This window comes from Euphorbia lathyris, chromosome 5, assembly GCF_963576675.1.
Source record: "Euphorbia lathyris chromosome 5, ddEupLath1.1, whole genome shotgun sequence".
Taxonomy (NCBI): domain Eukaryota; kingdom Viridiplantae; phylum Streptophyta; class Magnoliopsida; order Malpighiales; family Euphorbiaceae; genus Euphorbia; species Euphorbia lathyris.
The window spans coordinates 66,326,228-66,344,645 of NC_088914.1; the positions used below are offsets into that span (position 1 = coordinate 66,326,228).

General features: G+C 34.6%; 1 protein-coding gene across 1 annotated transcript; it reads left to right on the forward strand.

Moving 5' to 3' along the window:
- The first annotated feature begins 7,918 nt into the window (after window positions 1-7,918).
- Window positions 7,919-18,002, forward strand: LOC136230884 (phosphoenolpyruvate carboxykinase (ATP) 1). The gene is made up of 13 exons (XM_066020080.1): window positions 7,919-8,052; window positions 8,143-8,433; window positions 9,547-9,737; window positions 14,745-14,898; window positions 14,992-15,076; window positions 15,559-15,659; window positions 15,883-16,181; window positions 16,366-16,539; window positions 16,710-16,775; window positions 16,867-17,045; window positions 17,157-17,326; window positions 17,414-17,582; window positions 17,672-18,002. The coding sequence occupies exons 2-13, from the start codon at window positions 8,180-8,182 to the stop codon at window positions 17,813-17,815; spliced, it is 1,986 nt and encodes a 661-aa protein (XP_065876152.1). The 5' UTR covers window positions 7,919-8,052; window positions 8,143-8,179; the 3' UTR covers window positions 17,816-18,002.
- The last annotated feature ends 416 nt before the right edge of the window (window positions 18,003-18,418 follow it).

Here is an 18,418-nt window from a genome sequence, read left to right on the forward strand (position 1 = left end):
CGTTTAATATATATATTTAAAAATATTTATTTATTTAATTACATAAAACACTACCGTTTTGCCCACCCCTAATTTATATCTTCTGTAAAAGATGGTTTGTCTGAATTGAATGAATCTATTGTGAGAATTCGTAATGCCATAAAGTATGTGAGATCATCTCCTTCTCGACTCCAAAAGTTTAATAATTGTATAGAGAAGGAGAAGATAAAATGTAAGAGTCATGTCTGTTTAGATGTTGATACACGTTGGAACTCTACATATTTGATGTTAGAGGCAGCAGTGAAGTTTGAGAAAGCCTTTGATGAAATGAAAGTGACAGATAGTAAATATACCATGGAACTTACTTTGAAGAATGGCACACCTTCTAGTGATGATTGGGATTATGCTAGATCATTGTTGCCTTTTCTTAAGGTTTTTTATGAAACTACTTTGGGCTTATCTGGTTCTTTGCATGTCACTAGTAATGAGTATATGAAAAAGATTTTTGGTCTTGGTTTGATGATTGATTCAAAGATTGAAAATAATGATGCTAATTTGAGATGTATGGTTGTGAAGATGAAGAGAAAGTTTGGAAAGTATTTGGAAAATGTTGACAACATTAATGTTTTGTTGTACATTGCAGTGATTCTTGATCCTAGATGTAAGTTGGAATATGTGAATGTCATGATTGAGAAAACTTATGATGTTGCAAAGGGAACTAAATTGAAAGATAAAGTTAGAAGTGTTTTAGAATCTTTATTCCAATCTTATGACACATCCCAACCTTTATCTAGTGAGGCTTTTTCTAGTGTTGAGAATAACATGGATCCTAGTTTATTAGGTGATGTTGATGATGTGGTCAAATATGCTGATAACTTTTTTAAGAAGCAAAAAGTAAGTGATACAGGTGGAGATTCAAAATCTGAATTGGAAAAGTATTTGGATGAAAACCGTGAGACAAATATAGCTTCTTTTGAGATATTAAATTGGTGGAAGGTAAATGCACATAGATATCCTATAATTGCTATGGTAGCTCGAGATGTGTTGGCTATTCCTGTGTCTACAGTTGCTTCTGAATCTGCTTTTAGCACTGGTGGTCGTGTGCTTGATTCATTTAGGAGTGCTTTAACTCCTAGGATTGTGGAAGCTCTTGTTTGTGCACAAAATTGGTTGAGATGTTCAACTCAGCCAATAAATTTGGATAATATCTTGGAACAACTCGAGACAATCAACCTAGGTAACATGCACTTAGTTACTTTTGTTATATTAAATTTAGTTAAAATTTGATATTTAATTTAACTATATATATTTTTTTTGTTTTGCAGAGGAATCTTGTGTCACTGATAATCATCCTCTTTGCACAATTGATGATTGATGATCGAGAAGATGTGATGAATAGGATGATTGAAAAGATTCGATGAATTAATGTTGTAATAAGTACTTTGACGAAATATTTTTTTATATTTCTTTATGTTTTAAATGTAAACTTGTGGATTGTTTTTTAGTTTGGTGTTTATGTTTGAATTCTGAACTTTTATATGAATTCGTTTCTTTTGAATTTTTGAAATTATATGTATTTTAATATTGTTTAAAAATTTAGGTTTGAGTAAAAATTATGGTTAACCGTTGATTTTTGGTTAACCAGTGTGAAATGGTTAAAAACCGTTAACCGAAAAACCTAACCGAAATTAATGGTTAACCGGTTGTATGGTTAACCGATTCATCTGGACCAGTTTCGGTTTACGTGGTTAAAAAACCGAAGATAACGGTTCAGTTAATTGTTTTACTTACTGGACCGGTTAACCGAACCGTGCCCACCCCTAGGTATAGTCATCAGATGTAATATGGATAGGTGAGTGCGAGAATCAAAGCGTAATTACAATCTTAAAAATACATGTTTATACTTTTAGGGGGCTTTTGATAGCACACACGAGTGTCAGTTTTTGGATCTTCGCGAGAAGCTTGAATTGAATGCGCCAGAATCGTGTAACTTGGACCCAGATGGTGGTTGATGAACATCAGTCTGAACGCTCTAGAACCGTATGTCTAAGGTTCAAACAAGAGATAGTAGATGACAATCATAAGATGCGTGTTTGAGAGAGTCCAACCAACACGGATATATTCCTAAAGAAGTGGTGTACGTAGTAGCTTTCTATTGAGACATTATTTCTCAAATGGAAGGTGGAGTTTTGCCCTAACAGGGATCGTGAAAGGACTATAAAAAGATGTTTAAGTGAACCTTTAAGGTATGGGTTAAAACTATAGTCTTACTTTCTTTAGTCCTAAGAAGATAATTGATTTAGGTATCAGAGTGTCCTAAATCGGACTTTCAGCGCCCTTCATGTTTCGTAGGAACTCATTAATTATCAGTGTTTGATAAAATTATGATGAAATCTTATTGTTAGGTATGTAAAATGTCTCATACAAACATATTTTAAATTAATTAATAATTAAATTATAAAAAAGATAAATTTCAAACATAACCCAAGTAGTTTTGTCGATTTGTGCCTAACACTTTCAATTTTGACGATTGATGAACTCAAAATAGAAATTTTTAAGAATTGATTATATTTTAAGCATTTTTAATTCTTTAACTTTTTAATTTTGAGGTTATTTACATATTTATTTATTAGGAGAGAGAAAGTGCATATTTAAAGAGAGAAAGCCCCGAAAAATTATGATTTTGGAAAATAAAAAACGTAGTTCCATGGTAAATATAGTACTAAACAAGTTTAATTTTTGGAATTTTCTATTTGGTAACGGCAAGCCCTTAGTCCTCTTTTAGCAATAAAAAAAACTCACAAATACTCATTTGTAAATCGGAGAAACCATATGGTTGTATTTGAAATTCCAAAAAAAAAACAATCTAAATTAATAAAAATAATAGTTTTATTAAATGAGAAAAAACCTTGTCCTTTTAGTAATAATATTAGATAAATAGAAATAATATTAAAAAAGAAATATGTTTGAAAAGTAGAAAAATAATTTTGAAAACATCAAATATTTACAAACAGTTTTTACGAAAATCTCTTTTTTCGGAAACTTTTCATGAGAAACTCGGAAACGTTGTTACTTCTATAAGAAAAATGTTAAACGTTACTGTCGTGGCTTATTTGTTTCAACCGTTAGCTAATAGATGTTGTTGTTATTTGTTGTTTGTTGTTGCAGTTAACTGTTAACGGTTTATTATTATAGCTGATTGATTATTAGTGTTTGTTAAAAATTATGATCACCTGTTAAAGTTAGTATATAAAATGTCTAGAGTAAATAAGTTATTAGTTCCTACATTTGTCATAACACACTATTTAGTACTCGTAATAATACAATGGTCCTGTTTGGTAAAGAGCTTTTTGTGACAAAATTAGAGGTTTGACCCACTTTAGAGGTTTTGAGTAGTCAAATGGAGAGATGTTTGAAAGAGCTTATTGGGTCCAAAAAGCTAATTTAAAAAAAAAAACTCATTGTAAGAGCCTTTTCAATTAGCTCATTGCTCCATCTCTTTTGAATGACATTTTTATCCCTATTTATTACCATCTAACCCCTATATAAAGACTGTACCATGTCCTTATTTGTCATTTTACACAAACAACTATTAACAATCAACTAAGTTTTTTTTATTAGAAGCTCGGGGGAAGGAAGAGGCAAAAGGAAGGGGAACCCGAAAGGGATCCCGAACCAAGACCAAACCAAACCACTCGGATAAATATATAAAAAATAAAAAATGAACGAATACAAAGAGATGAAAAGAAAAACAACCCCAAAGAGACAATCATAAGAAACTAAGAGAACCTATATGATGCCCTATACAATAATCATTACTTATTAACTCATTACAAAAATCAGGAGCACCATGCCACCAATTGAATGAGTCCGTTGAAGAGCTAAATTTAGCTAAGGCGTCCGCCACCCAATTCCCTTCTCGAAAGACATGGGAAACGAAAAACTCCATTTTGGAAATTAATGATAAACAGTGTAACCAATCATGATGGAGACTCCAAAGAATCACCATAGATTTAGATTTGAAAAGATTCAACACATATGTAGAATCAACTTCAAGCGAGAGCTGATGCCAACCTCTATCCCATGCAATAAAAATTGCACGTATGGCACCATATAATTCTGCAATGAAAGTAGGTGTATCAAGAAGCGGAAAAGCGAAGCAACCTTTTGGGAAACCATGACCATTACGGAAAACACCCCCAGCTCCCGCCGTGAGACCACCAGAAGATCCGTCTGAACTGACTTTCGTCCAACCTAGACTAAAAGCTTGCCAACAAACCTCCACAATGCGAGGCGCACAAGGTAAATTACCCCTAATATCAAGCTGTCTGAAAACGTGAGTGTCAGACTAGCGATTAAAAGACGTACTGGAAATAAATAGACTTGATTTCCTGATGAAACGCCAAAGCTGCCGAAGCATAATATGAATGTTAGGAGTTAAATCCTCAAAACAGATTTGATTACGTGAAGTCCAGATGATCTATATGATGCTAGAAACGCCGACTTTCCAAAGATCCTTCATTTGTGGGTTGAGTTGCAGCCGACAAGTATCAGAAAAAATAGAGTTAATAGTGGTGTGATTAGTTTGAACTTGAAACAAACCACTAAGAGCCGTCCATAGAGTATTGGCAAAAGGACAATTAATAAACAGGTGTTCACCCGTCTCACAGCCAACGCAACAGAGAGAACATCACGACGAAAGAAGCTAATATAATCAGCTAAGTTTTACCAAACAAGTTTACACAATCAGCTAGTCAAATCAGCTAACCAAAAAGGTAATCAACTAAAAGTTAATGTAATCAGCTATTTGTCAAACAGGGCCAATGTTTATTCCTTAATTTTTATTCTATTCAATAGTTTAATCCTTAAAGAGAGGCTAAACGGTTTAATAATCCAAATATGTGAAGGATTAAACTGTTGAATAGAACAAAAAAATTAAGGACTAAACAATGTATTATTAAAATACGATAAATAAATAATGTGTTTGGTAAAAATCAATAAATAAATTATAAAAATAAAAATGGTAATACATAACTTAATAAAAATAATCTAAATAAGTAAATAAAAATTAAAAATAATTATTTGTTGAACAAAGTAAAACCTTATTGTTTCGACAATAATATTATAGAAGAAATAAACATTAAAGAAAAAATGTGTTTTGTGGAAATAAAAAAAAATATCAATATCAAATAAATACAAATATATGTTCACGAAAAGCTTCTAAAAGCTTACCATAAAAATGCTAAATGTTGTTGTTGTATAAACCTAATCAAACGCTACATTTCTTGTGATTTAGAGTGAAACGCTAAACATTCGTCCGAAATGCTAAAAAAACACCCCTTAAATATTGTTGTTATATCTTGTTTGATTCAGTTGTTGCAGTTAGCTATTAGCTGATTGAGTATTAGTATTTGGTAATATTGTGACTAGTTGCTACCGTTAGTATGTAAAATATTTAGGATAAATAATTTATTAGTCTTTATAATTTACCTAACATACCGTTTAGTCCTCGTATATTAATAATAGACTGTTTAGTCCTTAACTTTTGTCTATTCAATAGTTTAGTCCCTTAAAGAATGACTAAACAATTTAATAATTCAAATATGTGAAGAAATAAACTATTAAATAAGATAAAAATTGAAGATTAAACAATGTATTACTAAAATACGATGAGTAAATATTGTGTTAGGCAAAAATATAAGGACTAATAAATTATTTATCCAAATATATTCACGTTTTAAATTAATTAACAAATAAATTATAAAATTATAAAATTATAATATATAAATTAATAAAAATAATCTAAATAATTAAATAAAATTTAAAAATAATTATTTATTGAAAGAAGTAAAACTTTATTATTTTGACAATAATTTTACAAAAATTGAAATAAACATTAAATGAGAAATATGTTTTGCAGAAATAAAAAAAAAAAGTAATAATTTTATCCTGTCAAATAAATATAAATAGTTATCTACGAAAAGTTTGATTTGTGAAAAGCTAAAACAAACTGTTATTTTTATAAAAGAATGTTAAAATAAACAGCACATAGTAAAAAAAAAAAAAAAACTATATTTTCCTCTGTGATTTGGAGTCAACTATATACTGCTCCAAAAAGCTCATCCTTTAACTCTTATATATATTCAATTTCATTCAATCGGAAGGGACCGAGAATATCGTTGAAAGCAAAACAGAAAAAGAAAAGAAATATTGTTTTTGAAGTAATTTAAATAAATTATTAAGCATATAAAAAAATAGGAAATTCTTTTACAAAGAAAAAGAAAAAGGAACAAAATCAGTTTGGATATTAATACTCTGCATCAGAAGTCCAAGCTGTCCAACAAAACAGAACACCACATACGTAAGACCAACTTGCCTGCCCCAGGGACCACCAGATTTCCTTCTCGTCACTCTTCTGTTTCTCCCTTTTTAAATCGCAGTTTTGGAATTTTATCTTTTCTTTTTTTCTCTTTTTTGGGAACTCGACCCATACAATTTGGTTGATTACGTTCTTAGTCCTGTAACTATTACAAACGATAAATTTATTTTTTCAACATTAAAATCATTTTAATTTTTACATTTGATTTCTCAAGGCATAAGTCAATTTTTTTGCACCTTAAGAAAAAAAAACTAATCTAAATTTGCTAGGTTCTGTTTACATGATAAATAACAAAGAAATGGAATGAACAAAATTAAGTAGTTTGAGTTTGGTGAGGGATACTTTTCTTATTTGTGATAAGGTGAAAAATTCACCAAACCAACGTCTATCCTAACATTTTATGAATTTCAGACGAAATAAGAGATAAAATATTTTTAATAAAAAATTGAACTTAAAATTGTAAAATAGAAATTTGGATCTATTTTAAATCTAAAATATCATATTATTTGATACATTTTAGGTCTGAATATGTATTATACCTACATTCATAAAAAAAAAATATGATAAAAATAAAAAAACTTGGATCTTTTTTGGTCTTGGACCCTGACCGGCTACACTTCTAGTCTTTACCTAGGACCGGCCCTGCACCTAAATGTTGATAATTATGAGTAATTTTATTCCTAACAACATCTAAAGGAACTTTACCATTGATATTAGTAAATTGAGTCAATTTCAAGTATTATTATAAAATACAAATATTATGTCTCATATTACACCCCAATTACTTACAATATTGAATGTCTTGGTCTAGTGGTTGAAAGACTATTTATGATTAGATCTGTTCATGGATCCGGGTACCCGCCCGATCTATCCAGATCCGTATCTCCTGGGTCAGGTTTGGACTTGAAAATTTATCTTTAGACTCAGGCCGACCAAGTTTTCGTTAAAGTCCGTCTTTTTTTTAGGCGGGTTTGAGATTTATAAAAATAGCACGGACCAACCCAGTTTGACCTGCCTATTAATATTAATTAATAAAGTTATATATTTATATATTACTAATATTTATTTTTATGTATAAATTTAAATTTTTATTATTAAAAATTATACATATATATTTAAGTGGATTTATATATACTGAGCTTGAAATTTGATTTTTAAAGCCTAGTCCAGTCCGGTCCGAATCCACCAAAATTAACGATGGACAAGACTGAACTTAGACGGATCATTTTTAGACAAACGTCCGTTGGACCCGGCCCGAATCCGGCCCATCAACATGTCTATTTGTCTATTTATGATAGAGAAAAAGTCATGGTTGGAATATCTATAACTGATACTCAAAATCAAACTTGTTCATACTACCAGTAAAAATTTGTTCTGAACTCCCACTAACTGTTAACATTAAAATAATACCTTATTCATTTTTATTTTTTCTTCCTTTTCTTGGGACTTAACCCATGCAACAGATAAATTCTAACCATGGTTAAATTGCCTTGATCTCCGGTTCAGTTTCAATCCTTTATAAACCCCATCTCACTCCCTCTTCTTTCTCCCATCATTTCTCCTATTCTTTTTCTCTCCCCGTAACAAACTCTTCCTTTTCATGATCCATTTCCACTCCCCCATTTCCTTTCTTTAATTAGCTTTTTTTCCCATTCACTCTTCCTATCCACTTCCTTGCTCTCACTCCTCCTCCGGTAAGTATCCTCTCTTTCATTCCAATCCCTCTTTTATTTTTTCTTGTTTGGCTGAGAATTGATTAATCAATCCTCATTGTGTTTGGACAGATTAGAGAGCTGAGATCGATCGATAATAGATAGATCGATGTCGAACAACGGGAATGAGATGAACGGAACGCCGCGCAAGGCTGGGCTACGGAAGATCACGACGAGCGATAAACATGACGGTATCTGTCATGATATGGCTGCACCCACTGTGAAGGCTCAGACCATTGACGAACTTCACTCTCTTCAGAAAAAGAAATCTCAACCTTCTACGCCTATTAAAGGTGCTCCGGGCGCTTTTACTCCTACTATCTCTGATGATCAACGCCAGAAACAGCAGCTCCAGTCCATCAGGTATACTTTGCACCCGCGACACATATTATAATATATATTAATACTAATAATTTTTTAATCTGTATTTAAAATCTAGCTTGTGATTTATTACGGAAATCAACAAGTAATTTCACTTAAATCTGACTTTAATTACAATTAGCATTTGTAATTGTATATTTATATGATAATGACGAAGGTGGAGAAAAAATATTTTACTATATAAAATGTAATGCGGAAAACGGGAATGGATGATCTGGTGGTGGAATGTATTCCTGGATTGTGTTTTTGTGGGGCCACGAAACTCTATTAACGACACGTTTAAAGATTCTAGAATATTTAAAACCTTTCCTGACCCTTGGATTTATGTCCCGTGAAATTATATTTTTTATTATAATATTCCCGAAAATGAAAAGTTACTGTAAGTGTAAAGTTACTGCTGCAAGTGTATAGACTTTCAAATAGGAAATATTATTGTTTAGTTTGTATTTAATTAAATATATAACGAAAATCATAATATTGTTACTGACTTGAAAATTTGTTCAAATTAAAAATTACTTTTGAACTTTTCAATCTGAAATTTCGGCCAATCTGTTTATTAGTTTTATCAATTATGCTCTTTCTGCCGCAGTTATTCATGTTAAGTTGATTTTTATTCAAACTATAAAAAAATTAATTTGACATACCAGATGATAATTTGGTCTTATTTTATTTATTTATTTATTTTTGAAATGAATAATGCGTTATATTTTCTCTACTAATATCAATCAATTACAAAAAATGAACAAATATTTTATATAACTCATACTAGAAGGGGAATATTGGAAAAATAATTGTTGAATGTATATAAACAAAGGCAACGTGTTAATCTTTCCAAGTAGAAAGACGTGAGAACGTAATTTCCTACTAAACTACGTTACTTGTTGTAATATTCTTCTATCCCCATGTTCCATTCATCATTCCCATAATTTTTCTTTTTCTATATTTTTTAATTGGATAACTGATTGATGATGTTAAATGAATAGAAAAATAATAATAAGAGAAACAGTGCATCTTTGGTAAAGCTTATATATTGTTAAAGACAAGAAACTACTTAATTTGGGAAGTGATAAAATAATAATATATTGTTTGGAACAGTGCATCTTTGGCATCTTACGTAAGAGAAACAGGACCGAAGGTGGTAAGAGGTGACCCAGCGAACAAAACCCAATCTATCAATAGCAGCAGCGCCGCCGCTCCCAAGGAACACCACGTTGAAGCCCCCACTATCAGCGTCAGCGACAGCTCCTTAAAGTTTACTCATGTGCTCTACAATTTATCTCCGGCAGGTATTATTAGAAAAAATAACTAAAATGTTGTTTTATACAATTACTACTTCAGTTTTATTTGAGTTAATTTGATTTTTTTTAACTACAGTTTTTAAGAAAATAAAGTCTAGAAGTTTGAACTTAAATATTGTTTTAAGAAAAGTTAAACAACTCAGTAGTTAAGATAATAATTTCTTCCTCCGTTAATAAGGATAATTTATAAAAAATTGTCTCTAAACACAATTTTATGTGTAACGAGTTAAAGATATATACGTACTCTTTTTTTTTTTTTGCTTTTTTAGAAGAAAAAAAATCACCTGTGAATATACAGGTGTGTTTGATAAGTAACGACACGATGCACGTATCATAGGAAGATGATGAGTTAAAAAATAAAAAAAAAAAGATGAAGATGATGAAATTGATGACTTTGTTTGGAGATAAACAGCGTTGCCTTTGTTTGCAATGCATAGCTCAATGTTTTTTTAAGGAAGCTATGCTCAATGTTAATCACAATTAAAAAAAAGTATTATATAGTTTATTAAACGGGACAAGGTTCAAATGATACTACATTGATTCTATCTGGTTCTATTTCGATATCACCGTTTTATGTAAAAATACTTGTTCCAAACTCAACCACTATTAATTTAAGCAGGTACGAACCGGACCCAACCCATATAAATCCATTTAAAAAATACATATAAGTTTTAATTATAAAAAATCAAATTTATACTTAAAAATAAATATTTAATTATAAATATATAAATTTCCTAATTAATATCTGGGGGCTTCTGGTCATAAATTCACTTGGAAGCGTAATAATACTTTTATTCGATTGGACAAAGTCTACGCTAATGTTTTAGCTCTAACTTCTTTCCCCGAGTGCTCTGTGTTGAACCTCCCATTCCGTCATTCGGATCATTGTCCTATTTTGTTTAGACTTTTGAGAGGTAAGCATCCTAGGGGTAAGAGACCGTTCCGGTATCAGTTGGCTTGGGAGTCCCATCCTAAGTTTAAAGAGTTCGTTCATGAGAGTTGGAGACCTCATTCGTATGTACTGCAAGCTGCTGAAGGGTTCAGGAATAAGGTGCAGGGGTGGAATAGGAATGTGTTTGGGCATATTATCAGAAGGAAGAACAAGTTATTAAAGAGGATGGAGGGCATTCAACGCAGGTTGGAGGGGAGGTTTGATCATAGCCTTGAGGGCCTCCTCAGAACCCTTCAGAAGGAGCTGGAGGCTGTGCTTAGGCAGGAGGAATTCCTTTGGTTCCAGAAGTCTCGGAAGTCCTGGATTAGAGATGGGGATCGTAATACCAAATACTTTCATCTCTCTACCCTGATCAGAAGGCAGAGAAATAGAATTGAGGCCATTAAGGATTCTAATGGTGATTGGGTTTATGAAGATAAGGTTATTCAGAACTTAGCCCTGGATTTCTACAGAGAGCTGTTCAAAGAGGAACCTTTTCTTTTGGAGAGGGCTCACTCTATTGCTACATTTCCTTTAATCAGTGAGGATTGTAGTCAAGAGGCCTTTCAACCTATTTCCCGAAAAGAGATTGACCAAGCTATCTTCAGCATTGGGGCTTCTAAAGCTCCTGGGATTGATGGTCTTCCGGCGGGCTTTTACCATAAGCATTGGGATGTAGTGAAGGAAGGCATCTATAATTTTGTCTTGGGGGTGTTTAGTGGTTCGAAGGATATTGAGCTGGTTAATAGAACCCTCCTGGTTCTAATTCCTAAGATTGATAAGCCTTCTTCCTTTTTGCATATGAGACCTATCAGTCTTTGTAATGTTCTTTACAAAACTGTTACAAAGATTGTGGCTAATAGAATCCGTGGCATTCTTCCTGCGATCATTTGTCAGAATCAGGGTAGCTTTGTGCCTGGTAGACAAATGATGGATAATGTGGTGATCGCCCAAGAGATGGTCCACACGATGAAGATTAGGAAGGGGAGGAAATGCATTGTGGCTCTGAAGCTGGATTTAGAGAAGGCCTATGATCGAATTAATTGGGATTTCTTGATGGAGAGCCTTGAGAGAGCTAGAATCCCGGACAGCTGGAGAAGTTTAATTAAGGTATGTATTTCTTCTCCTGTATTTCAAGTTATGGTCAATGGGGATATGTCAGAGGAATTTTCCCCGGGCAGAGGAATCCGTCAGGGGGATCCTATGAGCCCTTTCCTTTTTGTTATTGCTATGGAGAGGCTCTCTCACCTGATTCAGGATGCGATTGATAATGGGAGTTTCCACCCTGTGGCGATCAACAGCTTCTGTCCCCAGGTGACTCACTTATTCTTTGCAGATGATGTCCTTATCTTTCTTGAGGGTAATGAGGAGCAGTTGAGAGTCATTATGGATATTCTGGATTGTTTTTGTTCGGCCTCTGGGCAGAAGCTTAATATCCAGAAATCTAGGATGATGTGCTCTAAGAATATGAATCAGAGAGTCTGTAAGAGATTAAGTGATCTCTCAGGTATTCCTCTTACTGATTCTCTTGGGAAGTATCTGGGCGTTCCCCTCCATAGTGAGCGTGTGTCTAAAGGCTCCTTCAAAGAGACTTTGGATAAAGCTAATTCGAAGTGTGCCACTTGGAAAGCCAAGACTCTGTCTCTCGCTGGCCGCCTCACGTTAATTCAATCTGTTAATTGTGCTGCTCCCAATCACATCATGCAGGCTTGTAAGCTTCCGGATCCTGTGCTTAATGATCTTGACAAGATTAACCGTAGGTTCCTGTGGGGGGAAGCTGCGGAGGGCAGAAAGATCCATCTTGTGCCTTGGAGTGAGGTTTGCCAGCCTAAAGATTCTGGGGGTCTGGGTATTAGGAAAGCAAATGACAATAATAAAGTTTTATTAATGAAACTCCTTTGGCGTATGTGGCAAAACCCCTCCTCTCTTTGGGTTCGCCTCCTTTGTGGTAAGTATCGGAAAGACAAAATCTTCGGGGGCCCGAAAAAGAGAGTTGCTAATTGTTCCTTCCTCTGGAAAGGACTTAGTGCTGTGTTTGATGAGTTCTGCTCGGGAGTTGGCCTGGAGGTGGGGAATGGTAAGTCCATTAGTTTCTGGTTTGATAACTGGATTGGGGATAAACCGTTAATTGAGGTGTGTTCTTCCCCCCCGCCTAGTGATATACGCAACTGGAGGATTGCCGATGTGGTTGACTCGGAAGGGGACTGGATCTGGTCAAAGTTTGATACTTTCTTTAGCCTTGAGACTCTCCTTAGAATGCGGGGAGTGAAGGTGAGTAATCAAGAGGAAGACTTGGATAGGCACTGTTGGGCGCTGACTAACAATGGAGTTTATTCTTGCAAATCGGCCTTTGAAGCTTTCTCTCTCTTTAGATCTGATCCTCCCTCGGATGTGTGGAAGTCGATTTGGACCCTTAAAGTTCCTTTCCGTATTAGGAGTTTCCTGTGGCTGGGCGTTAAGGACAGGCTTCTTACTAATTCGGATAGGCACAGAAGGCACTTGGCTGATTCTGGAGCTTGCAGTAGATGCAGAGGCCATGTTGAGACTTTGTGCCATGCTCTTAGAGATTGCTCTAATAGTAAAGAGGTTTGGAGGAAAATTCTCCCACACCATATTTTCTCTTCCTTCATGGCACATTCTGAGGTCGACTGGTTCTCTGATGGTGTTAGAGGAAAGTTGCTTCCATACATGGAGCATGGTGACATTTTCTTTGCTATTATCTGTCACCAAGTTTGGAAATGGAGAAACGAGGAGATTTTTGGAGATAAAACTGTTTTTATGACAAACTTAGCTGATTTCTTCTCGAAAAAACTTTTCTCTATTATCGATAGTTTCAAAGGAGAGTCCCTTGCCAGAGCCTCTCAGTGTTGTGATGTCCATCTCGTGGGATGGAGCAAGCCAAGAGAGGGGGTTGTGAAGCTGAATTCTGATGGTTCCTGCCTCAGTAACGGTAAGATTGCGGCTGGAGGTGTGCTTAGAGATGTAGGGGGCGTCTGGCTTTCTGGGTTCTCCCAGAATTTAGGGTTGGGTTCTTCCTTTTCTGCGGAGCTCTGGGCTATTCTTACTGGAATCAATCTTGCTAAAAGGCTGGGTGTTAAGAGGCTCTCTGTGGAGTCTGATAATTTGGAAGCAATCAAAATGATTTCTGAGAATCATTCTATGGGTCTTAACAGTCGCAACCTCATCAAAGCTATTATAAGGCTTTGCTCCTCCTTTGAGTTCGTAGAGTTCAGACACATTTTTAGAGAGCAGAATCGTGTTGCTGATCGCTTGGCGGCGGCGGGCCATGAAGGGACGTTAGGCGTTACTACCCTTCCTGTTTCCCCTAGTTTCATCTCTCATCTTCTCTTAGAAGATAGGATTGGGGTTAGCTTCCCTAGGCTAATTCCTGGGTAGTTTGTTGTTGTTCGTTTTTCTTTTCCTTTTCTACCAAAAAAAAATAAATAAGGTCAGCTATGTTGAATTAGTTTGTGCTATTTTCATTAATTCCAAACCCGTCTAAAAAATAGGCGGGTTTTAACGGATTTGGGCTAGAATTAGCTTAAAATCAATTTTAATTGTCCAACCCCAATTCAAAGGACACAGGTTTAGATGGATCCGAACCCGTGGACAAATCTACTAAATACATTATCAAGTTAACACCATCAAATTTTCCATCAATGATGAAATCTGATTTGTGAATTGCATGATATTTTAATTTTAAATAATTAGTTGATATGATTTTTTTTTTTTTTTTGAATCAATATGATTTTTTTTTTTTGTTTTTGTATACTAAAATTGTATTTCTAAAGTAATATTTGATAATATTTTTATTTCAATGTTTATAAATATTTTATTGTTTATAGTATTACCAAGTCAAACCGATTCGATTCACAAATAAAATGTGGACTCGAGTCAAATTTCAATTGGACAACTATGGTGCGATAAACTTCGTCGGACTCCTCTGCAGTTTTGAAATCAGATTACTCTAATTAACCCGTGGAGCATTATTCTGATAAAAAAAATCCCTCATGACCGAGAAATTATATTTTGTCTAAAAGTTGGAAATTATGGAACGGTTGCAGAGCTTTACGAACAGGCCATAAAGTACGAGAAAGGCTCCTTTGTTACGTCGACTGGTGCATTGGCCACACTTTCTGGTGCTAAGACCGGCCGAGCTCCAAGAGATAAGCGTGTTGTCAAGGATGATGATACATCCGAAGAACTTTGGTGGGGAAAGTCAGTATCATCTCTTTCTCATCTTCCGTTTAATTTAATTAGGCTATTATTTCCCCCTTCTTCTAATTATTTATTACCTTTTTTTAATTTCAGAGGTTCCCCCAACATTGAAATGGACGAGCACACATTCATGGTTAATAGGGAAAGAGCTGTTGATTACTTGAATTCCTTGGACAAGGTAATCTTTTTTCTCCTTTATTATCCTAATCTAGTTTGTTAATTTTTTGCGCCTTTATCTGTTTTCTGACTTGGATTGGTTTTTATCTGTGACCTGCCACGAAATGCAACTCTGAAATTTGGATTTTCTAATTTATAAGAAAGAGATAAGCTTACGTTTTATTTTGAGATAGGTATAGCCCAGGATGATAATGATGATGCGGCAATAAACTTGTATTTTTCTTCTAGTTCACCATGCCACTACTAATCTCTTGGGAGTATCAATTTTGTCGTTTTACAATTAAATTATTGTGCATATTTGTTGGGGAAGTTTATATTATCTGATTATTTCTATTCAGTTTAATTCAACAATTCAAGGGAAAAAAAAAGAAATCAGTGCATATCTAACTTGTATTATTCATGCTTCAAAGAGGATTACATGCTAGTCCTGTTTAGATTTTCAAGCGAATAGTAATTGAGAATATCATGAATTTTTATTTTCAGGTCTTTGTGAATGATCAATTCTTGAACTGGGATACTGAGAACAGAATCAAAGTTCGGATTGTCTCTGCCAGAGCATACCATTCATTGTTCATGCATAACATGTAAGTGAAAATAGAATTACAAGCATTTTAAAAGCAGTTTTTATCTGTTTGTCTCTTCTACAAAGCCCAAATCCGCCAGATAAGTCTCCTTTATCGTTAATCCAATGTTATTTATGATGTGATATGTTGGATATTATCCCCCCTGCAATGGAGGGAAGTCGTAAAAAAATGTGTATGGTGTGTTAGCTATGTGTGTGCAATTCGATAACTGGGTGGGTGACAGGTGTATCCGACCCACTCCTGAAGAGCTGGAGAATTTCGGTACTCCGGACTTCACTATATACAATGCTGGTCAGTTCCCATGTAATCGTTACACACACTACATGACATCTTCTACTAGCATAGATTTGAATCTAGCTAGAAGGGAAATGGTCATCCTCGGCACACAGTACGCCGGGGAAATGAAGAAGGGTCTTTTCAGTGTAATGCATTATCTCATGCCTAAGCGTCAAATCCTCTCCTTACATTCTGGCTGCAATATGGGAAAAGGTGGAGATGTTGCCCTCTTCTTTGGATTGTCAGGTATAGTATAACCATGTCATGGTCGATGGCCATGTTGTGTCAAGCCAGTCATACGATATGTGCCTCTTAACTTATTTTTCAACGATTTTTTGTATATGTATGAAACTTTTTTAGCCTATGTGCTTACTGGGTATTTTGTGATTGCATTATCATTGATGAGTCAATTTTGAAACTTTATGTGTAGGTACTGGGAAAACAACTCTATCTACTGATCCAAATAGGTACCTAATTGGAGATGATGAACACTGCTGGACCGAGACCGGAGTGTCAAATATCGAAGGGGGATGCTATGCTAAGTGCATTGATCTCGCAAAGGAGAAGGAGCCTGATATCTGGAATGCCATCAAATTTGGAACTGGTACTATTTTTTTTATCTCATTTTACTGAAATTACACAATAGATAAAGTACACTAACTGATAAGACTGTTAAAAATGATACAAGAGGCTGTAACTTTTTGTGTGAAACAATGTGTTACAGTTTTCACATGTTTCAATGTATTAATGATGGAAATTATTTATCATTGCCAGTGTTGGAAAATGTGGTGTTTGATGAACACACTCGTGAAGTGGACTATCTTGATCGATCTGTTACAGGTGAAGTTCTACCTTGTTGATTTCAGCTCTATCCTGATTATTTCAACAGTAATATCTATTTAACATGAGAGAAATGGTTTTGCTGCTGCAGAGAATACTCGAGCATCGTACCCCATCGAGTACATTCCTAATGCAAAGATACCATGTGTTGGTCCACATCCCAGAAATGTAATCCTTTTGGCATGTGATGCATTTGGTGTGCTCCCACCTGTGAGCAAGTTGAACCTGCCTCAGACCATGTACCATTTCATCAGTGGTTACACTGCTCTGGTATAACTTTTGTCTAAAGATTAATATGACACATTTTAAATATCGAAAAACAAATGCTAAACAAAGCATAAAAATGATCAAAATTGAATTCTCGGTCCTTGATCGGTACAGGTGGCTGGAACTGAAGAAGGCGTGAAAGAACCACGAGCAACATTCTCCGCTTGCTTTGGTGCAGCATTTATAATGTTGCATCCTACCAAGTATGCTGCTATGCTAGCCGAGAAAATGCAGAAGCATGGTGCAACGGCATGGCTTGTCAACACTGGCTGGTCAGGTGGAAGGTATGATGTGTTATATAGAAAAAAAGATAGCATCAACTATTTTTATAGAGTGAAGCTGAAATTGGTTATATATTTGGTACGTTACAGCTACGGATCAGGTAGCCGTCTCAAGTTAGCATACACAAGGAAAATAATAGATGCCATACACGCAGGCAGCCTCTTGAATGCAACATATAAGAAAACTAATGTTTTTGGACTTGAAATTCCTACTGAGGTTGAAGGAGTGCCTTCTGATATCCTGGATCCTATCAACACCGTAAGTACCTCGATTACACTCGTTTTTCTTATTCGTAGTTTTCATGTAATGCTGGTCTAGTTCTGATTTACTTGAATATTGGATTACAGTGGTCGGACAAGGACGCATACAACGAGACATTGTTAAAACTGGCTGGTCTGTTCAAAAACAACTTTGCAACATTCACTGATTACAAGATTGGACCGGACGGCAAGCTGACTGAGGAGATCTTAGCTGCTGGTCCAAATTTCTGAATTCCTAATTGAATTGAATAGAGGAGATAATATTTGTCTGAAGTAGACTTTGGACTATGCCAGAGAATAAAGAGTTGCATAAGTTACCCGTTTCAGTGGTATCATCATTTGTAATATTGTCATCATCCATGTAAAACTGTTCTCCCATTTAATTCATGATTACAAACAAGTTTTTTCCATGAGAAAATTCTGCTTTGCAAAGAATGTGTTTTATTTTCACATCAATTTGCTGCCTATTCTCTTAATTATTTGCTATGCTTATTTACATACCCCATCTCACCTAAATATAAATGATTTAAGTCGGGGATAAACAAAAACCACAGCCACAAAAATATGTAAGTTAAAAAAAAGAATTAGCCACACGATTAGTACGAATTCTGGAACTTTATTTGTAGTTTAGGCTCAGCTAGAAATCTCTTGGGATCTCTAGAATTTATTTTAGTGCACAGATTAAGTCGCTGGTGAATATTTAGTACTCTCTTCAGCATCCGCTTTTCATGTTTTGTACTTACTTGCCATTTTAAGGGTCTGTTAGCCAATAGCTGTTGTAGTTACTGTTTTTAATTGCAGTAAGTAATTAGTTGTTTGTTTTTAGCTGTTTAT